The following is a 23,617-nucleotide window of genomic DNA, read 5'->3' on the forward strand; positions in this document are numbered from 1 at the left end:
AAGCGTTCCCAGAGGATTTTGTCTTTTGTGGTCACATCTTCATTAATTCTGCATATAGCTGGTACACATCTAATGATTCACATATCTATGGGCTTTAGTCCTATAATAATTTCAGTCTAGACTGAGCATTCAGGACTGTTATTTATGCTACTATGTCTGTGGATTTACATCTAGGATTATACTTTCAGTTGTTTTGTTCTAAATTGATACACCAACAGCAATAGAAGACAAGTTCCAAATTAGGTTTAGGTTACCCATCACAAAATGGAAAATCTTCAAACAAGTTATAATAAATCTAGTCTTATTAAATGAGCATATAATGTATTTTTCTGTTGAAATGGAGGGGAAATCTGAGCTAGTTCTGTGCTTTAGACACTCACTTGACACCTGCTTCTGCAAGAAATGGGTTGTTTCCTAGAAAGACTTTTCTCATAATGCATAGTGCTTGGTATAGTAGCATTGCAAGTCAGTCTGTGTACAAGTTTAGAAGTCGCTGTGTATCAGTTTTTACAGATATCTAGCTAATTTGAAATTTTCCAGACTTAGTTCTCTTACATACAAAATTATTCAAACAGTTTTCAGATCAGCATTCAATTAGTAATGTCTTTGTTGTAATACCTAATAAGGAAATGTATGGAGATGTTGTTTTCTGCTTTAGTGTGTAAAAATCTCTCATTAATTGTGTATGTTGGAAATGGCAAGAAGTCCCTTTGTGGAATAAAAGCCTGTAACTTATAGTGGATTGTTTATTTGCTAACAGTCCTAGGAATAGAACCTGGCTCCAAAGATGCAGATCAACTTAGCATAATATGTTGTTCCTTTAGAAGCCTATAGAAACAGAAAACATGAATAGTCACAGTCCTCTTCTTTTGTCTAAGAACACAGTAGGCTTTGTGTAAAGTCAAGCTTTTGATTCCAGAGTATTTTCTTTATGAAGTATTATCTTTTATGAAGACAAAATAGAGAATACAGTAGAAGTCTGTTTCTATTAATAAGTGAAAAAATTGGAATAAAGGGTGGCTTCTGACCCTTTCTAAGCAACTTTATTTGCTCAAATATATTATTAAATTGCGTCTGCCTGTATTATAATTTAGAGAATATATTCACTGTTCCAGACACACAGCCATTGTTAACACTGCTAAGACTACAGAGCACATCCTACAGTAAGTGGCAGAAGTCTCAGAAATGAAGGAAAAATAAATGAAAATGTGTCTGCATGTTAAAATACTGCATCTAATTAACATAGCCTTACAAACTCTTAATTGTCAGTGCATATCTAATGGTTCAGAAACAACCAGGGAGAGCTGGTGCTTTGTTCATTATATCAGACAGTATGCTGTACAGAGACTGTACAAAAAGACAGGCATTCATAATAGTAATCCATTTTATGTACAATGTTAAATAAACATAAAATTTAACCTGTTACAGTAGCAATAGTCATGAGTCACCAAATCCCCATTTTATTTCTGTATTCTAATATCATACTGAATACTAGTAACGAAGTGCAAAAGTTGGTCACATTTGAGCAGCGGGACTTTGAGTGAAACTGTGGGTGCTTGCTTCAAAGAATGCCCTTTTTAAAGGCAAAATAAGACATTTTCAAGCTTTGGAAATGCCTTGAACTATCCACATGTCATATGTTAAATTGTGCAGCTTTATGTAGTGTAATTTACCAGACACTGCTTTGCAGACATGATCTATTGGTATTCAGTAATGTTTGGGTGAAACAACCCTTCAGCTGTTGTGGAGAATATTCTTTTGAGGTAAAATATTTTACTAATGTTAAATATGCTTGGACTTGTGTGACATTGTTGTTTAATAAATATGAATTGTTCACTCTCTATGTAACCGTCCTGCTGCCAGATCAAGGTTTGCCTTGGGAGCTAGGCCGCCAGTGCCGGGGCTGGACTGGCAGGCAGGGCCTGTCGTATGGTGCTCACCAACGCCAGCAGGTCCGAGCGAGCCCGGGGCTGCGCCAGCCCGAGGCCGGCACGCAGAGCTGGGGCTGGGCCGGTGCTGCGGGCAGAGCAGTCAGGGGCCGCGTGGGCTGAGTAGGGTCAGACGGCTCCGTGGCCTCGGAGCGCGAAGCGGCCGAGCTGCGGCTCGGGGATCAGCTCCGGCTGAGGCCTCCGCGGCGCTGCTCCGGAGCTTCTCCAGAGACGGCTAACGGAGGACGTCCCGCGGCCGTGCTGAGCCCAGGCCTGGGGCAGAACAGAGAGCTCGTAGCGCTTGGCATTAGCGCTTCTCTCACTTCGGATGTGCACCAAAAGGGGATGCCTGAGGCGTAGACCTGAACTAGGGCAGAAAATGTCTTGGTTTACTTCCAGTTTTTCAATCTCTCTAAGCAAAAGGATGGTTTTATTTCAAATACGGGATGTAAGGAGAATGGTGGTGACACCCACAGAAAACGTGTTGCAACAGCTTGTCATACAATAATGGCATCTAGGGACTTGTTAAAGAAACTGATTAAAATTTTACTAATTCGCCAAGCTATATGTGGGATATTTTCTTGATGGTTTTCTGTCTTCTCTAGTAATCAGCCATCATAGCTGGGTGCAGTTCCCATGCCAGATTCTCATAGACCATAGGGCTAAGAGTTTCTGAAAGCTGTGCATTTAAATGTTGGGACAATTTTTCCAGAGACTTTGTGCTACTTTGTAAGACCATGCTTCGTAAATTTGTGGCCCCCTTTCCCTCAGAATAAAGGACTGTGGGAGTGGATATATTGTATATTCTATTGAAAAACAAATGGTGAGAGACAGTAGTTTGTCTTGAGTGGATCAGTATGTCTGGCTTACAATTTAAAAAAAAAGTAATTTCTTAATGTTATATTTAAAACCAGAACTTTGTGTATATACTTCTTTTACAGAATACTCTCATTTAATTTTTTTTTGGTTTTGAACTGACCTATGCTACAAAGCTCATACTCAAATGCTTCTATTTCACTAGAAGGAAAAACATAATTTGTAATGCCACTTCCAGTATTCTGTTCGCATCTAAAAGAAATCTAAATTTGCAATATAAGTTTTAAATTGAAGGTTCTAAATAGATTGTTGTCTAAATAGATTGTTAGAATAGTTGTTTTCTAGTAAAAGCTTCTTAGTATAAGAATCAATAGGAAGAAAAAGAACAATTTAAAATTGTTATTTGTTTTTAGTTCTTAATGGAAAATATTGACAAATCTATGAATAGTCTGCACTTTGGAGTAATTAATGATGTAGGACCAAGAGTCCATCTTACCAAAAATTATAGTTACCAAAGGCCAAAGTCCATGAGATGTAAACTTTTTGTGGAATTTGAACCTTGTGCTAAAGGTTTAGTGGTATAAATTTTCTTAGTCCCAAAAATGAATTGTGAAAGGCTATTAATAGTCTGCTTTACCCTTAACAATAAATCATAACTGGTACTGGAGCAAAATGTTATCTTACTTATTTTACACCTTCCATTTGATTGTGGTACCAGACTCATTAAATTTTGTAATAGTAGTGATGGGGGTTTTGTTGTTGTTAATGAAAAACCAGAAGACAAGCTAGAGGACTGGACAATCACCAACCATATGAAGTTTGACAAGGGCAAGTGCCGGATTCTGCGCCAGGAATGGGCAACCCTGGGTGTAGGGACAGACTAGGGAATGAGATGCTAGAAAGCAGTGCTATGGAAAGCATCCTGGGATCCTGATTGACAGAAAGTTGAAGTATGAGTCAGCAGTGCCCTGGAGCCAGGGAGGCCAGCAGTGCCTGGGGCACATCAGGCCCAGCATCACCAGCTGAGCAAGGGAAGGGATTGTACTATTCTGCTTTGCACTTGGTCGGCTTCACCTTGACTATTGTGTGTTTAGATCACCACAATATGAGAAAGATATTAAGCTCTTAGAGAGCATACAAAGGGCATCAGAGATGGTGAAGCTGTATGAAGGGCTGCTGAGGTCACTTGGTCTGTTCAGCCTGGAGAAGAGGAGAGTGAGGGGAGATTTCATTGCAGTCTACAACTTCCTCGTGCAGGGAAGATGAGGGGCAGACACTGATCTCTTCTCTTTGATATCCAGTGACAGGATCTGAAAGAATGGTCTGAAGTCGTGTTAGGGGAGGTTTAGGGTGGGTATTAGGAAAAGGTTCACAGCACCAAGCCTGACAAAGTTCATGAAACATTTGTACAATACTCTTGGGCACGTGATATGACCCTTGGGGGTGGTGCTATGTAGGACTGGGTGTTGGACTCGATGATCCTTGAGGGTCCCTTCCAATACATTTTTTAATTGTGTACAGAATTTGAAAAATTATGTTCAAATTCCTATGTTTACCTGCAGGAATACAGTTCCTTAAAAGTGGGGTCCTAATTGTAAAAGTGAATTTGCCAGTTTCTGAATGTGCTCAGCAGGCACTTCCTGCTGAAGTAGAAGTGTCGTACATCCGTGCTACATCAGTAACAGGGTACACACCAGGCAGAGAGTCCCCGAGATATGGAGAACCATAAGGGGAAATAAAACAGAGGAAATTGTCTTTAAAATTTGGACACTTGACAATTCATTGTCTTCAAGACACAAGCTGCATTTTTAAATGTTTAAAAAGGCCGTGCAGGGAGGAGGGAAGGGAAAGAATAGAACCTTATCTTAGCATTCTGAGAATTGTGTCAGTAATACTGACTGGCAAATTTTGGAATTATGGAACAACTTGAGACATGTGACAGCTATGTTAATTTTATATTGGACATTTCACTAACATGTTGCATTAGGATTTTGATATCTAGCTTTCAAAAAAAAAAGCCAGCTCATTAAACTACTATAGGCAACCACTGACCATTCTTGGTTTAATACGCAGCTATTAGAAAAGGCCTGGTATACAGAGAAAGACACATCTTCAAAATTATGCATTGCGGTCAAGGCTCTGATTACAGCAGTTTCAACATGGCTTTTGTGAATTAGACACTAGTTTATTCATAAGGTTGTGAGTCTGGCTGTTCTCTTCCTTCCAAAGTAGTTGAATGCATTTGTACAAATAAAATAGTGGCAGATAGATGGTGTACACAAAGTCCAGAATAATCCAGCTCTTGTTTCATCCACCTGGCATTTTTATATGTAAAAAAACCATGTATAGTTGCACTTCTTTTCCCAGTAGCAACAGTGCTGTGTTGTGATTATAAATGGTAGATGCTGACGTTAACACCCTCCCTCTGAGATTATAAAAGTGCTATTTTAATGTTTTATAGAAAAAGTCTTGGTATGGTATCTGCATGCAGCATTTTACTGCATAAGAATAACTAGAAAAGTTTGCAATGATATGTCATGGTATAAAGTATTTGGGGTTAGAGACTCTGCTTGGAGAAATTATCGTAAACTGCCATCTGTCATTCTAGATCAGCTGGAGTAAAGCAGACTAGAAACAGAAAACTGGCATTTTCTGATCCTTGGTAGGAAGCATCTGATTATTTCAAAAGACTCCTTTTTCTGGGTAAAGCATCATCAAGGCTGTATTTTAGGTGCTGTTTTTTCTAAAGCATGAGAGTGTGTTGCAAGATCGAGAGCCCTTTCTAGCTGGATTAATACATCAAAGCATGGGGGAAAGGAAATATTTAACAAAACAGTTACATCAAACATAACTAACAGACAGAACTTGCTTTGTTCTAGAGTTCACCCAGTCTCCTGGGCCCAGCCTCACTTTGAAAAAAATATTTTGCAGAATAGTTGAGTTTGCAGACAAGTACTCTTCCCACACATCATACCATTTCAGAAGTATCTTGGTAGCTGTGTCTTTGCTTGGATATTCCATGAAACTTGTTGCTGCATTAGCTGCAGAACAAGAAAAAGAAATGGAAGTTGGGGAAAAAAAAACAAACAAACGGACATTTTCAGCTCCAGAGAAGAATTTGGGGGAACAGCTAATAAACACATTGAAATGGAAACCGTAATAAAACTCTGTATGTGACCCAAACTGCTGGGAATATTTTGTTTGTTGTTCAGAGAACTGTAAAAGTTCCACTAGCTGTTAGTGTTTTTGATTGCATGGCAGAATTGTAGTTCATTGATAATTTGCTTGTCATACATTAACTGTATACATTTTCAGTCCCCTTTCTGAGGATAATTGTTTGACAAGTTGTATGTTTCAATACTAGCCTAATAGTCTATGCTGTCACTAATATTAGGAGAATGTTAGATGTGGATCTTTGGCATGAGATTATATCATGCTGATGATGTTTTTTTCTAATGTTAAATGAACATGCTAACAGCATGCTAATTGTACAGTCACCATCAGGAAAAAATATTGCACAGTCTTTGGACTGATAGTCATCTGGGAATATGATGTGTTGTTGTTCACTTTGTCTTGTGCTATGACATGGAATACATCATACTTTTTCAGCTACATGGCTAATTAGGAGACTGCAGTGATAATTTTATTATTAGAGTTTGATTTTTTAGTGCTTGGTTTTTGAACCACAGTAGAAAAACGGTCAGCCTTCTCCACTGAACAGTCAAGATGCCTGAGCAATTCTCTGTATGTTGTGCACATGCCCTGAACTTCTTGGGAAACAAAGCAGTCTGAATGATGGGTAAAACTAAATAGTACACTGTGGTTTGGTCTGCTTGAAACCTTAAACCCTTGCCTTTCACTGTGTTGTGTTTTTTACCCCCTCTTCCTTTATTCTGTCGTGTGGTAAGACTTGCAAGCAGTGGCACTTGGTTTGTGAGCAGTGCTGAATGCCCTCAGCTTCTCCATAAGTCAGCAGCAGTCACTTTTGAAATTTGGACTAAGTGTGGGTGGAAACTGACTTGCACGTTGAGATCTGTGTCTTTGCAGCTTTGTAAAGAAAAGGACACCTAAGTGATGAGGTGACTTGTTTATCTTGTCTACCACTCTTCTTCCCTCTTCACCTTTCCATTTTTTGCAAGTGATGAGGCAGTATCAGTAGTATAATGGCAGTCCAGAAACTTATACTGGCATATAAAAGATATTTCAAAGGCAGCTACCATTTAGTGTGATTTGTTACACAGGAGAGGAATCATAAGTGTGTTTTTATTATAGTTGCAATTTATGTGTGCGGGATCATATGAAGCAAAGCGACGCAGGGTCCCCAGGCAGGTGCAAAGGAGTCTCTTTATTGCAAAAACCAGGCCTTTTTAAGCAGTTACCCCATTGTCAGTTACATAGTTTTCAAATGTAACAAACATAATCCAACCAACTGCTATAAACCGTGATGTGAACACATAATGGTTATATAACTTATTTTTCTACCTCCATTTCAGCTGAGTCACTTTCCTGTAGTCCTTTGTTTCTTAGCCAAAATAGCAGGCCTGAGCCATGATTTTACAAAGGTAACAGGGCCCTTATTTTATAAGGTTTTACCTATATGCAACACATGATATTATAAGAAATGTTATACCTGTATCTTTCAAAGAGGAAAAAAGCCCCAGTATGCCAGTAAATCAGGTACAAGACTTACTGAAAGAATTGGTTTTGTATTAATGTCAACCTTTTGACTTATTAGACTACTTCAATGCTTGTATGTCTTACAGTAAAAATGTATTATTTTACATTACTAGGATTATTAGGCTGTGTCTGCATAAGGAGTATTGCATTGAGCTTAAAGTGTACCTTAAGTTTGCCTTAAAAAATCTTCTAAGTACAATTAAATTGACTACCACTAAACAGCAGTACATTTCAAATATTTATTTGGATTCTTTGCAAAATTAAGACTTTGAAAATTTTAGGCTTTTATGTATGTTCAAGAAGTTTCTGCTTCTGAAAGGGATAGATCAGTTTTGCAGGAACTTGCGTTGGGATTTTTTTATAATCCTATTGAGAACAGATTGGCAGAAACATCAAAATCTTCATGTGATTTTTTTTTGGAGAAACATAAATGGGATGAACCTCTTTCAGTCCTGCTACATTCCATGCATTTGTTAGCAGCCTAATTGCTTGTCTTGTGCACTTGCATCTTTGAGCGTTCAATTAGCAGCTTGAGTACGCGGAGGTCTTACTGTTGCTGAGGCCTTTTCTAGCAATATTTTGAATTACTTGAACTGACTAATGTGCCCCAGTAGAGGGGAGCAGTGCCTACACAAGCAGATCCAACAGCTTGCTGATAAAAACACTGTTCTCTTTAAAAGTGGTAGCAATTCTAGTCACTGGCACGTGTAATTGTTGACCAAACACTAGGGAAGAAACCTGAAGAAACTAATAGTTATCAAACCAGAAATAGCATTTTATTGGAGTTGAGTAACATATTGCTGACCAAATGCATGCTAGTTAGTGTACATTTTTGCTTGCACTGAACACTGTCTGTTCAGTGCCTTCTCTTCCTTTACTATATTGAGATTTAGTGAAGCAGCCTTTCACAGAGGTGCAAACTTGAATAGGAGCACAGTAAAATCAGTCATTTAGCCTCACTTAGTTTCTTTTTTTTTTTTCTATATGCCTAAGAATGACAGGAGGTCTTGGGAAGTGGTTAAGTACCAGGGTTCAGTCAACAGTTAATATTTTGCAGGAGATCAATCTACATCTTCAGCATGTTACTGGTTATGCTAAATATCTAATTCGGTAAACATTAGAACATTGCTGCTGAGTTCTCTAATAACAAAATGGGCTTTGACTTCATATCACAGGCATCATTGGTTAAACATCATATGAGATTATTCTTTGTCATTGTGTACTATGCAGTGACAGGGCTGACTTAAAAGTGTTGTTTTTGTCGTTCCAGCATGTAGTTCAGCCGTGTCTTGTACAGTATCTTAGGAGTGCGTATACAAGAGTACACATTTCTCATTGCAAAATTCTGCAATTGGTGTTTTAATCATATTCCACAGAGAGTGGAAATTTCATTCTGCTCAGGATCACCCCATATAGATTCTGTTCCTTTGTGGCTTCAAAGGAGAGATTGCCTCAGGCTTTCAGATTCACCTACTGAGTATAATGCCTTGTGCTTCGTTTCACTATAAAAACATTACAGTATCAATGTAACAATGCTGAGACCTTCTAGCGGTACCTCTTCTGTTCTGCACTTTTGTGCTGTGCAGAAATACAAAAAGTACATTCTACTAAGAAATAATTGAGTAAATGATGACTGCTTCTCCAGATCGATTTCTACTTGACAAGATTGGAAATGCAGTATACAGCAGACAGTTTACATTTTAGACTTATATGACTTGAACTTTGGGGAGCTAGTCATATGTATAGAGGAGGAAAGATGTGGCCATCTGTTGCATGTAAAGACGATTTACTGTCACAGTAGCACAGGTTACAGAAATGCAGCTAAGAGTGTTTAACCTTATTTTCAATTCGCAAATCATCAGGAATTTTTTTTAGGTTTTATTGACTTCCATATGTTTATTTCATTAATGGTATTCAGGTGCAGCTGTTTCCCTTTCTGCATGTGCAGTGTAGGTTAATACAAGCTGATAAGAGTCATTCCTCTTTGTACAGACTGGCTTGGGTAGGTGGACAAGGCACTGAGTGATAACTTTCTATTCACAGAAAGGCCTGCCTACTTTGTGAATTTCTGTTCTGGTTGGAGAAGTCCTTGACAATCATCTTTATTTTTAATTCTATTTAGATAGTATTTTTATGTATCTTTGCTTGCTGGGGAAAGTGTGCTAGCCAGCAACACAGAAGTACACGGTTGGTATCTCACACAGACAGCTTACTCAATTCATCCAGGTACAGTAACATGGATAGAGATGAGGAAAACTACTATGGAAAACACGGTAATTTACTTGCTTTCTTAGAACAATTCAAAACACCCAATCTAAATCTCACTTATTTCAACAGTGTTATTTCAGTTGACTTAAATGGGCTTGAATGCAGACTCAAATGGTTTCCTGTAACTTCTTCAATTATTAGCAATATTATAATTATTTCCTGCATGTCATTTGCTAGTTTATTTAAACTGCACATCAAAGGTAAGTTTTACATGTGTATATTGTCGATTTTTACTTTAGGTAAGTTGCTCTTCAAAATTATTATAGTGATAAAGTGTAACAATTAACGTAATATGCTGTTTGGAGTCAGAATTTGTAAATAACTTGTCAGTTATTTCCGGTAATGATGTTTTACTTCAACATACACAAGTTTCGTATTATAAGGCAGCCTGTAAAATAGATCTGTCTCATCTGCAAAGAAAAAATATAATCCCAGTTTGTAATCTTAGCAAAAGGTGCAAGTCCCCCCTCACCACTGCTTTCTTCATTATGCCTACCAAACTCCTAAAGCTTGGAATTTGCTTTCTAAATATATTTGGGCTTTTATAGCTGAGGAAGTGGTTTGCTTTTACCAGGAGCAATGTAGATATTAGAAACATAAATAATTCCCACCTCACCCCCCAAAAAAATCTTCTGAATTTTTAAAGAATAGTAGTAATAAAGTAGGGAGTTTGAATTTAATTTAGAATTAAGTTAGAAAAATTAGATTAAACAAAAGGCATTTTTCTTTTTTTTTTTCTGTTGTTCCATAAAACTGATCACAGTTGTGATCAGCTGTAATGAGTGTTCCAGGGATCCAGACTACTTCTGACAGTGAATTCTAGTGTATTTTGAACTTAGAATGTTATTACTTTTTCTTACCATATTCTGTAATGAATTTATACCAAGAACTCAGTGACAGAGGGGGTAATTTGAGCCATGTTGCCCTGTACCGTGCCACCGTAAGCATACAGACTTCTGGTATGAGGAACAGTTCTTGGAAGTAGTTTGCAGTACTGCAATAATTTTACAGCTGTTAGAGGCTGTTACTTCTATTTCACAGCATCTGTCTTCTGGCTTGTTGGAGATGAGAGTCTCCATTTGAATTAGAGCTCCCTTTCTCTAGTGCTTTGTTTTTATCATCTTATTTATTAGATTTGTTTGGCTCTCTGTGTGCTGAGATGTTACGTTTTCCTGTTGTCTTCTCAAGTGATATTTGTATAATCTTTTCATGAAAACCTAGTGTGATGAAAATTCCAGTGTGTGTTTCAGTATATAATTGTGTCCTGAAAGATTTCCTGATGCCTAATCTAAACCATCCTTGTTGCAAATGAGGTTAGCTTATTGAACTGGGAGAGGAAACAGAACTACTGATCATTGTAAATTTTGTATGGTGATTGCAGACTCTTACTTTGTGCTCCTTTGCTTATCACAGGCATTGAAGTTGCATTCATTTATTTCTTTCTGTAAACCGTCTAGTATCTTCTTATTAATAAGTCCCTCTACTCTCTCTAATTTGTTTGTATCTTTTGAAATTCTAGTGCCATGATCTAGAAATAGTTATTCATTTGGGACCTCATGTGTCCCCAAGCACAAGGAACAGTGACTTTTTCAGTCATGCTTGTACAGCTTGAAAGAGTGGTGCTTTTTTTGCAGACATGGCTTGACTGACTCATTCTCTCTTTGTAGTGTGCTGTAATCCTTTAGGATTCTTCTCAACACTGTTTTTGAAATCAGTTGTTCTGTATGGATTCCTGAATAGAGTTTGTTTTTACAACTTTTGTTACTTTACAAAAATCACTTTGAAGTGTTTATAAAAATCCTTTTTGATAGATACTTCTATCTACAGAAGTATTTTAGCACTTGTCACCTGCACAGTTTCAAAGTGTTCATTCTACTTCATTGTACTAATTTTTAAGGAGAACATTGAATAGCTTTGGAGACTAGGCTCCTCCAATAGTGGGATTGAGCTAACTACTAAAATTCAAGAGTGAGAACTTGGGGTCTTAATGGGTGACTCAGTAAAAATGTTTGCCCATAAAAGCAAGTAGACCATTAGAATTGTTAGGAATGGACTGAAGTCAGATAGAAAGAGTCATTATGGGATTATATAAATCACGTCCAATGTTTGTGGTGAATATCCTGTGCCGTTCTGGCCCCTCCTTTCCTAGACATCTGTAGTAGCACTGTAAAGGCTAAGAAAAGGAATATAAGCATGACCAAAACGATGAAATGGCTTGTGTACAAGAAACATTTGAGCAGATGAGGACATTTGAGTATAATAATTTGTAACATTTTTGTTAGCATAACATGCTGCCATGTTACACAGTACAGTAATAAAGTGATTGATTGCAAGCTTAAAACAGATAAAAGGACGTAATACTTCAATGTTTGATTGACTTGTACTCTGTGATGTAGAGCATTGCAGATTGTTAAAGTATATGCAAGATAAATATAGATTCCTTGAATCTCAGTTTTTCAATGAATGAAAAAAATTCACTCACAGCTATTAAATGCAAAGTCAGTACTTTTAGTTAATAAAAATGCAGTTGAAAATCTCTGTAATATCAGTGTTGGGGAAATACTACAGAGTTTGCTATGGTGTTGCATTGCTCCTCAGATGTGGCCCCTTACAACATTCAGGGTGTGCATTCAGTAGATTGTTTTGTGTGATCTGGTGTGGCTGTTCTTATATGCTCAATAGGTCCTGTAAGGGCAAAGAACAGAAGTTCTGCTTCAGTGTGCCTCAAAGCCAGAACTTGTGTATAGGGCATGATGTTACATATGGTTTTGTTCTGGTGGTAAATTATTTTGTGGTAGAAATATTTATTTTGTAGGAATTTCTGTTCAAAAAGGTTCATTCATTATTCAGGGCTTGGCCCAACATTATGTATTGTGTATGGTACATTTGCTTTCCTGACCACATATCACAGCATAGCTTCTTCCCCTCCCCAGCATTGATGTCATACATCACTTCTCTAAAGATGTAATTTTTTGGTCTCTTCTGTATTAAGATATTTTTGTTGCAGGAGCTTGCTAAGGTGGATCTGAGTACCTCAGATGAAGGACAAATAGGCTTTTATTAGCTGCTGTGTTTGTTGTACTGGTATGTGTGTATTTTGATAAGGGTTTTCTGATACAAACCAAGAACAAAGTCTGGCATGTAGTTAATAAGCAAGTTCTGCTTTTGAGAAGTTGCTGAATTGTTCTCTAATTGACAAAAATAAGTATTTTTCTTTGGGGCCCAGGGGAGGAAATTTAGGCTGGTAGCACCATGTAATACCAGGGATATTCAGAGGAGGAGATCCTTAAGAAAGCAGTGAAAAAGCACTCTAAAGCAGTAATTTGTATTGTAGCTTTGACATTTGAATGAGGGAGTAATTTTTCATTGCACAGAGTTTTGTTCAGTAAATTTTCATAATCACTGAACTTTGTAAGGAAAAAGTCCCCTAAAGCTGAATAGCTAGCTTAAACAGGAAAAATCCAAATTCTGGTCTGCTGAATGAAAAGCTGCTTGTTTCTCTTCATACAGTAACCTAAACTTGAAAATTTTAATTTGACCATATTTTTTTATTACTCTTTGCCAAGTGAGATCATACTTTAATTTTTCTTATTCAGGTCCACATGGGAAGCACAGGTTGGTGGGCTAGTATTTGGTAGGCTTTTAATATAGGGGTTTTTTAATGTGTAGAGTGATTCAGTTGGAACTGTGCTAACCAGGATAGTCACATGAAAAACAGATTGCCCATAGAGGCTGTGGGTGCCCCAACCCTTGCAGTGTTGAAGGGGGGGTTGGATGAGGCTCTGAACAACCTGGTGTAGGAGGAGGTGTCTCTGCCTATGGCACTAGATTATATTTAAGGTCCCTTGTAACTTTTAACATTCTGTGATTCTGGAGAAAAATCAGAAGCACATAGTCTGTAGCTGCAGAGAGGTGGGTTCATTTACTCGCTGTCAGACACACTTAGCCTGTGACTGGGAGGCATAATCCTTGTCTCTCAAATACATTGTGAACCTGTGCATAGGCATAGTCATAGGATATACATTAAAGGTAACTTATTATGTGGTAAATGTGGGGCCCTCAATATTTTTAAGTTAGAAGAAAAAAAGCTTTAATCTCATACACAAAACCTAGGTAATTTTATTGGTGAATTACTGGTATTGCCCATATGAAATGATTTTAACAAAACTGATTAAATATGAATACATGGAAGATGCTCTTCAAAAGCTGGTGTTAACACCCCTCTCTGGACAAATTTTATTTTAAATAAGAACATGCTTTTATACTGTCTTATTTTAAATGCAGGTGAACCAAGGAAATTTGACCCGAAGTTCAGAGGACCTATTCATAACAGGTAAATATCATAACTTACTCTGTTAAATTTTTTGGTGAACAGGGGTTAAAAATTTTTGTTAGCAAAACTTGTGAATTTGATTCTGCAAGTCTTCTAAATCCAGGCCACCATCTTTGCTACCCTTGAGGATGGATGATTACTAGAGAGTATGAAGCTGTGTTCTCTTAAGTCCTTTTAGTTTGAATGCCAATTCTGTGTGCCTTGCATTGGCTAGTATCTGCCGTCTAACATGTGTAGTAGTTCTGATACACCTCTTTGCAACAGAGCCACCTAACAGAACAATCTGGCTTGACTCCACTTAGTTTTATGAAATGCAGATGAAAGCATGTTACCACTTAGAAGGTTCATTTGTTTACAAGCAGAGTGAAATTACTCAGAAAGCATCTAAGAAAATCATAGAATCATTAAGGTTGAAAAATACCTCCAAGATCATTAAGTCCAACTTTTAATCATGGACAATTTTTCAGTGTTTTTTCCAGATGTAGATAGTTAAGTTCTAAACTAGCATTTACTGCCCTTACTGAGAAGAAGCAATTAGAGAACCACAAGTTATTTCAGGTTTACCATTCTCAGGAGAAAATTCATGACCGAGAAGAGCACTGCAGACTTGTCATACTATCATTTGAACACAAACACACTATCCTTTTCTATGCAGGATGTAGTTCTTCCTCTCTGAAAGCTAATCATTTTAGAAATAAATAGAAATACTTGTTTAGGGAGTTTGTCCTAATTTGTGAAGTATCTTTATGATATTGCCAGTGTATCAAGCCAAGCTTGAGTGGTGTCAGAACTGCTTCTGAATGGAGGATGAGAAAATGAGAAGCAATGTTTTAGCATTGCTTCTTCAATTTTGAGCAATTGTGCTATCTTAGGTTACTGTCATATTGACCGTGGATCCTGTACCACCTTGGCCTCACAAAAAGTTTATTTCAGTGAGATGATAAAGCTGTTCCTCTGTAAAGAAGTGTCCACGCTTGGAAATACATTTCAAGTACTCCAGTTGTTGAAGAAATCTGCTACCTTTGTCTCTTTTATGTTAAAAATCTTTCTATGTAAGAGGAAACATAGATTGGAAAACAGAGAGAATGGCAGATGTTAAAAATAAATTCTGAGGCAGATGTCCTGTAGTATGTCTTGCCCCACTTATATGATCACTTGTATGATAAGCGATCTCATGGGTTCAGTGTTGTAAGGTATTACTTGTTTCAAAAATGTTTAAATCTGTTCCTCAATATGTTCCATTGTCTACAGTGAAAAAAAGCATACACATTTATTTGATGGTCTTGCTGCAAAACAGGACCTTACACCTCAAATGTGAGTTTGTGACTAAAACTTCTGCAAAGTGCTGGTTGTTATTATTCAGATGTTAAAATACCATATAACAGCCAGTGGTTTTGAAGGATCATATTAAACACCTTATTTTTAAAAAGAATTTCTTCTTGCCCCTAGGCACTGCACAGACATTATTTGCTGTGTGATCTTCATAGTTGTCATTCTGGGTTACATTGCATTAGGAGTTGTGGGTAAGTAAATAGAGGTATAGTAATGCCTTTTCATATAGAGGGGAAGCAGCTTTATGAATGTTAGAATTTTTGATTGAAATGTCCCTTTTGCTTATATTAGTGCAAAGCTTTCCAATCAATAAGTAATGCCTTTCATAGAAGCAAATAATGAATTCACATAACCACAGACTGGGTAAGGCTGGAAGAGACCGCAGTGGGTTATCTGGTTCAACATCCTTGCACGGAAGGGTCATCTCAGAGCATATGGCACAGGATTGTGTCCAGATGGTTCTGAATATCCCCTGTGAAGGAGACTCCACCCCTATCTGGGCAATCTGTTCAAGTGCACAATCACTGCACAGGGAAGAAGTTCTTCCTCATGTTCAGGTGGAACTTCCTAGGCTCAGTCCCTGCCCATGGCTCTGGTGCCATTGCTGGGCCCCGGAGCAGAGCCTGGTTCATCCTCTTCCCCCTCCCTGCAGATGCTGACAGACAGGGCCGAGGGGCCCTCTCAGCTGGGGCTCCTGTCCACGTTGAATAGCCCTAGCTCCTTCAGCCTTTCCTGGGCACAGAGATGCTCCAGGCCATTCCCCAGCTCCACTGACCCCGCTCCAGGAGTTCCATGTTCCTCTTGTCCTTATGAGCCCAGAGCCCGCACTCTAGAGGTGCCTCACAGGACTAAACAGAGGGGCAGGATCCCTCCCTGACCTGCTGGAAATGCTCTTCCTGATGCACCGCAGGATACCATTGGCCTCTTGGTCCCAAGGATAAACTGCTGGCTCAGGGAAAGCTTGTTGTCCCCTAGGGCCCCAAGGTCTTTCTCTGAAGAGCTGCTGTTCTGCAGGTAATTAGGGAGAAATTCAAAGCCATGTGTTTACTGATAAAAAAAAATCCTCAAAATTAAGTGTGTTCAAAAAAATTAAACTGTTTGAAAAGTTTGCAATCCTAAAGTAACTGTGATGGAAAATTTCAGGTAGCAGAAGTTAGAGAAAAACAATTTGCGTTGAGAGGAATCCTGAGGAGAAGGAATTGGCAATGTGGATTGATACGGTTTGGGCATGAGCCAGCCATGTACACTTGCAGCCCACAAAGCTAAACATATCCTCGGCTGTGTTGAAAGAAGTGTGGTCAGCAGGTCAAAGGAGGGGATTCTGCTGCTCTGCTCCGCTCTTGTCAGACCCCATCTGCACTCCTGCATCCAGCTCTGGAGCCCCTAGCACAAGAAGGACATTGACATATTGGAGTGACTCCAGAGGAGAAGTGCTCTGAGGGCTGGAGCACCTCTGCTGTGGAGGCAGGCTGACAAGTTGGGGTTCTTCAGTGTAGAGAAGGGAAGGCTCTGAGAGACCTTAGAGCTCCTTCCAGTGCCTACATGGTCTCCAAGAGAGCTGGAGAGGGACTTTGTACAAGGACCGGAATGACAGGACATGGGGAAATGGCTTCTAAACTGACAGAGGGCAGAGTTAGGTTAGAGATTAGGAAGAAATTTTTTCCTGTGAGAGTGGTGAGGCCCTGGCCCTGGTTGCCCAGAGAGGCTGTGGCTACCCCATCCCTGGGAGTGTTCAAGGTCAGGCTGGAAGGGACTTGGAGCATTGGATTGCTTTCTTACAGTTTAATCCATATCTCAGTAGAACTTACTGTGCTTTGCATTTTAATATTTCATTAGGAAATCTACTAATCAGTACTCTTCAGTGTTATCTGCAAAGTATAAAATGGTACTTTAGAAGTGATGCATTTTCATGGTAGCTAATTTTAATCATTAACTGTGATCACTTGACTAATATCTTAAGAGGTATTGTATATTTTGCAGCTTGGGTGCACGGGGACCCCAGGAAAGTGATTTATCCAACTGACAGCTATGGGCAGTTCTGTGGTCAGAGAGATACCCTCAATCAGTGAGTACTAAATCCATTCACATATCTTTATTACTGATGCACTGTGAATAAGATGTGAGGTTTCAAATCTCTGTCAAAGAGACAGTGACACTCTTACTGTATTTATTCCAAATAAAGCTCAGAAATGTATTCGTTTCCCAGTGCAAATCCAGATCCAAATTATTACTGTAATGCAGTTGTTTATGTCATGTAGAGAATGTTTTTTGTAAGGTATCAATATAACTTAAAGATTGTGTCAGCAGTTGCATAGAAAGTGACTAGCTGGCACCGCTTCTAGCTGCCAAAGTTTGGGTAGTTCATAACCTGTTGAGTAATTCTTCATCCACCTTGGGATAAGAGAAGTCTTAAGGCATTGTAGCCTGGTCTATAGTTTTTCTCAACGTGCACCACATAACAGAAAATTCTGTAGTGAAAGGCTCTTGTTTTTTTCCTGTGCCAGTAGAAAGGAGACTAAGTAGTCTGGGAGACAGGCAGCTGTAACTACATCCTCCTTGAATAAACAGGAGGTAGTGGCTCCATTTACTTGTCTCTGTTTTTCAGTCATTTTACATTTTGAATTGTAAGAGTTAAATTAGTTAGTTGATACCAACAGAGTACTTACACATGAAAATAGTTGCTCAGGGAAGAAAGATGTTGCATCTATGTTTTCTTTGAAAATCTAAATGGTTTATGAAACAGAATTTTAAAAAGGTTTGCTTTTTCACTCACCGTCTTCCTTTCAAAAGGTAAGTTTTAGGCATGCTTTATGCCCTTGTTCCTGTCAAGAAGCTGGATGCTATGCTAGTGTTTGATAACAACTCTTTGCTGCTTCTTTCTTTCTCCATTTAGTTTTCTGTGGAAAAAAAATTAGGAAGCCACTGTCCAAAGGGCAGTTCAGAAGGGGAGGAGCAGGAAATAGAGACTGGAACAGAAGTAGAGCTAGGGCTGTATATCCTCTCAAGTTTTTTTTACTGGGGAAACAGGCTAGTGAAAGAAAACCTGTTCTACCCTGTTCAGACTACTCTTCACAGCAATTGTTGGAGAGTCAAACTTCCTGAAGAGGAAAAACAAGGAGGAAAAAATTGTAGTGGCATGTGTGCTCCCCTCACTGCACCACTTCTCTGCTCCCTGCCTCACTGCCAATTTGTCCTTGTCCCCTCCGTTGCCAGTAGGAGGTAGTGGACAAATGGCTTTGGGGGTCTCAGACACACAGCTTCAATATCCTGTGTAGTGTGAAGCCAGGTGTTTCTCTCTGCTTCTTACCATTCACTCCCATTCCATCTTTCTGTTTGTTACTTGAGTCTTTAGTTATTTCTTACACTGTGATTTTCGGTTTGTAATTACAAATGACCCTCCCTATATAGGATTGCTGGAAAATAATACAGCTACCAAGACTGCATTTTGGCATTTATTTGGTACATTGAGGAGATTCTTATAAAAATATAAATCAGAAGACACATAATACAATCTACCAGAAAAGCAAGAGTGTTTATGTCAGTAGGCCAGGATACCCCTCTGAAAGAGTACCCTCTAGTCCCTGGAGTGGGGCTGAGGATGTGCTTGTGATGCTTTTGTCAATGCCATTGTTTTTCAGATTCCCTGAAAGTAAGCAGTGTGAAAGACTAACACAGAGCTGTGGTATTCCAAAGTCCCCAAGGGTTTAGTCTGAGACATTTTTCTTGGAAAGTAATCACAATCTTCGTGTTTTGAATCTTGTCCTTGTAACAAGTATTTTCAGCAATCTCACTGAGGAGTAGAAAAGGCAAGTTAGAAACAAAGCTAACACTCACAGCTTGTGCAAAAACCCATTTGAACTCCAGTGAATGCCATGCAGTCAAATAAATTCTTCTTGTATCATCATGAAGGTCTCTGTTAGACCTCTTCATGTCTTCTTGTAATCTGTCCATTAGTTGATGTGTAATCTCTGAACTTGTTTTGCATGCTACAGCTCATAATGTACTAATGGAATAAACACAGTTTCATTATACAGAATACAGACCTAATTCTCCGTGGGTGTTTTCGTGTGTTATGTATATATTTAAACTTTCTTTTCTGTCGTCAATACCAGCAAGTGGCCTAAGGAAAAAAAAAAAAATTCATTAATGTTTTTGAGCAGCTCACAGATCCTAAATATCATCAAGAAACTATTGAATGATGACATTTCAGTCCAAAATTGTATTCTACTAATTTAAAGAAAGAACAACTAGTGGTGGTGAATTGGTTTTGCCAGGATGCATCTTTTCTTAAACAGTGCATAGCAGAATATACCTCAGTGAAAACAACCTTGTAAAAAATGTCAGGCTGTTGAGTTAATCCCAGTCTTAAATGGAGTTTGAATGTGCAGTGGTGCTGTATAGTGTCTTTGGTGGTATAGCCCTATTCAGCAATTGGTGGGAGCCACATGCTGGTGGGAGAACAGAGGATACGTCCCCAGACTGGGGATACAGTGAGATGTAGAAGCGGGACTGATGTTGAAGCAGGACAGATAGAAGAGGGGCAGCCTTGTTAGCCCAACCACCCTTCATTGTTAGTATTGCCATCCTGCTCACAAGACAGAGCTCCCACTGTGCTGCAGTGCCATGGTGAAGGTCAGTGGGGGCTCAAACACTGCTTTGTGGAGTCTCTTGCACATCACAGAAGCATAGAATAGCCTGTGTTGGAAGGGACTTTAAAGCTCATCTCGTTCCAACCCTCATTCCATGGCCAGGGACACCTTCCACTAGACCAGGTTGCCCTGTTCAGCCTGGCCTTGAAGACTTCCAGGGATGGGGTAGCCACAGCTGCTCTGGGCAGCCTGTGTCAGGGCCTCACCACCCTCACAGCCAAGAATTTCTTCCCAATATTCCATATGAACCTACTCTCTGTCAGTGGGAAGCATTCCCTGTTGTCCTATCTCTCCAGGCCCTTGTAAGTAGCAACTCCATATTTTTTGTAGGTTCCCTTCAGGTTTAAGGTTTTGTAGGCTCCCTTCAGGGAAAGTCACAGTTGGGACACCACTGAAGCCTTCTCTTCTTCTCCAGGCTGGACAATCCCAAATCTCTCAGTCATTCCTCATAGGAGAGGTGCTCCATCTCTGATCAGCTTGGTAGCCCTTCATAGTGCATAGGGGGGGCACATGCACTATTTCATGGGGTGCATATGCAGGGATACTGCATAACCCTGACTAGCTGGCTTTGAAGTCTTGTTTAAAAAGAGCAGGTCTACTGCCATATTATCTTCACTAGAGCTATCTGATAATTTTCTGACATCGCAAAGACTAACATCACTTTTTGCTGTCTTCAAAACCCAAGCCTTAAAATCAAGAAATCTTGGGGTCCTAAGTTTCCAACAAATCCAGACTTAAGTGACAGCTGCCACAAGGCTCCAAGTTCCAGTAGATGTCAAATATGTGGGACTGACTGACCCTTATTTATATCAAGGGGCATCTTGTCAGTGTTACTAGTAGATGCTATTATATCCTGTTTTCTGGACAACTGCTTTTGGTTTCCAACCATAAAAAGCTTCTGATTGATTTTAGTGCCACCTTCTGATCAACAAGAATTAGGCAGCTTTTACACTGAAGCATTTGCTGATGGTGAGTTTGCATGCACTGCCTACACAGGATGTTGGTGGCACAGAGACTGATGTTTTTGCAGGGTTATTTTACAAAGCTTATCCTCTCAAGGCAGGACTACAGGTACATGGATTGTTTCAGCTTAAAATCATGCTGCGGAGAAAAACTTGTCCAAATTATCATTCTTTAGAACAAATACTTCTGGTTTCATAGATGTCTTGATGTGAAACATTCAAGGTCTACTTGGGATACTTTTTTGTCTTGTGTTTGCAATATGGATGTTCACAGTAATATAACTTAAATATCAATGTATGCTACAAATTTTGGAATGGTAGGATGTATAAGCACCTATATTTATGATTATTATTATCTAATATCCATTTCCATAGGAACAAGACCATTTTGTTTTACTTCAACATTCTGAAATGTGCCAGCCCTGCAGTGTTAATAAACCTACAGTGCCCTACAACACAGGTGAGTGTAAATGTAGAGATAAAATATTTCCCCCGCATCTTTGTCATGGTGCTTAAAAATGAGACATGTATTTGTTAGGATTTAAAAATTGTTGTTCATTTCCTTCAAAATACAACATGGTTGTTTTGTAAATGACTTGTAGCAAGCACACTCTTTGAAGTATGTGACGGTCAGAAAAATGAAATGGAAATGCATGAGATTGTATATTTTGGATAAGAGCAGACAAAAAAAGTCTGCTGACTTGAATACAACAATTTTTTTATTTATGAATTCATCACAGGCAGCTATCCAGTAGTATTCAGTGCATGCCGAAAGTACACCTAAGGTTTTCAAAGCTAAACATGTTCAAGAAACTGCATATTGCCAGTGACAGGAGTATCTGGGTGTGATTAGAGCCTATGGCAATTTCAAAAGTGAAGATTTTGAAAGCTTGTTCTTGCCTTATGTCACAGTTTGTACTCTGTTTGTTGTGCTGTGGCTCCTCATGAAGTTGTGAAATAAACCTAGTCACTGCATTTGTGTGGGTTAAGATTAACCTCCTGATCTTTCTTGCAAGACAATTTTCCTGATCTTAAAACATGGAAATCTTCAACAAGAAAGAGCAAGAACCCTCTTAACACTGGCTAGTTGCTGTCAGAATGAAAACTTGCTCCATCAGCTGCAGATTTGCTTCAGGAATCCCCATCTGTCCCCATGCAGACATTGACACTGTTCCTCTGCAGTCTTTAAAATCTTTTACTAGAACAGTTCAGTCTGTTCAGAAATATGAGGTCATTGTGTGAGATTTGACTGGTGCTGTGGTCAAATTGGCAATGGCCATGAATCAAATAGGGTGAAATACTTGTTGAAGGAGAGTTTTTGGGAGCAGAGTAGTTATTTTGTTCATTTTCAAATATGTAACAGCTCCAAAACTAAGAATGCTGGTTTTGAATTCTGTTTGTTACTGCAGATAGTTAAATAACTGGTCTTCCTGAAAAATGCTGAAGAAATTTTTTTTTATCATTCCTCTTTTGAACTGCAAACAGGGTCCTTCATTCCTGACCTATAAATAGTAGGAGAGAGAACCCCCAAGAAACTAACATGAGAAGAGCATCAATTCTTAAATAATACTGGATTTGAAAACTGTTATTACAGTCCATTGGATCCATAGACAGCACATTTCACTGCCTGTTTCATAGATAGCAAACAGTTTATAGTAAAGTGTGTACTTGCTAGTCACCTGTTGCCCCAGCAAGGACAAAACTCTTCTTTCTTTGTTCCTTGGCCTGTGGGTAGTCCATAGGACTTAAATACTCGTATAGAAAGACCCTCTTGCAGTATCTGCCATGTTCTACCAGACCTCTTCCCAAAATTATTTTTGTTGAATTTCTTATGATGGAATGCCCTTGACATGAAAGTACGTTTTGGTGCATGATGTCTCTCTGGTACTTGGACAGCAGAGCTTTGCAAAGGGTGTTTGGATAGCACAGCTTTGGAAACAAAATGCCTTCTAGAAAAGGCTGAAACTTGCTGTAAAGATGGAATTCAAACCACCTCACAGTCTTAACGCTGAGGAGTCAGAATGTCTGTCCTTAGTGTGATTCCAGGGACCAGCAGTACCTTCAGAGTCTGTTCATCGGGGCAGCCACTTCTCCATATTCTACATTTAAATCACAACTTCTCAATGGATGCATTCAATAAACCCCAGTCCTCACCTGATTTCTCACATAAATCCAGCTTATAACAGCTATACCTTGAGACATGTGAGCATCATTCTTGGCATAGGCATCCCCTGGCTTTGTAACTCCATGCTTAGTCTACAGTTAAAAGTCACTTTTGAGTGATTAACACCTAACTTGACAATATTTGTATAGATGCAATTGACTGAAGAGGTTATGTAGAAGGATGGAGTAACAGTACCAGAGACTTCGGATTTTAGTGAGACTTTCTTTAAATAAAGTTCTCCTTATACATGTAGTAGAAAGAAATTGCATGTATCCTGTGGAAGTAGCTGTCACACCACCTTACTTATATATACTGCTGCCGATAGATGTAGAGGAGGACCTGAGAGGTTTTTTTCTTGCCCCCCCCCCACAAAAAAATACTCTTTTCAACAGACTGAAAGCTCTTCTTGCCTATCAGAATGTGTAGAATACAAGAAGATACAGAGAGGGGCTTGATATGGCAGATATGAGGAGAACACACTTTGAAAG

At 38.9% G+C, this 23,617-nt stretch overlaps 1 protein-coding gene across 2 annotated transcripts in view; it reads left to right on the forward strand.

Moving 5' to 3' along the window:
- SLC44A5 (solute carrier family 44 member 5) overlaps positions 1–23,617 on the forward strand; it is a 67,300-nt gene that overhangs the window by 15,848 nt on the left and 27,835 nt on the right. For both annotated transcript variants that reach the window (XM_039703665.1, XM_039703664.1), the window contains exons 2-5: positions 13,974–14,022; positions 15,472–15,545; positions 17,335–17,419; positions 21,341–21,425. In XM_039703665.1, the coding sequence (XP_039559599.1) occupies positions 13,974–14,022; positions 15,472–15,545; positions 17,335–17,419; positions 21,341–21,425 (293 nt within the window). The remainder of the gene's footprint in view (positions 1–13,973; positions 14,023–15,471; positions 15,546–17,334; positions 17,420–21,340; positions 21,426–23,617) is intronic.

Source organism: Passer montanus, unplaced genomic scaffold (assembly GCF_014805655.1).
Source record: "Passer montanus isolate IOZ18808 unplaced genomic scaffold, ASM1480565v1 scaffold166, whole genome shotgun sequence".
Lineage (NCBI taxonomy): Eukaryota > Metazoa > Chordata > Aves > Passeriformes > Passeridae > Passer > Passer montanus.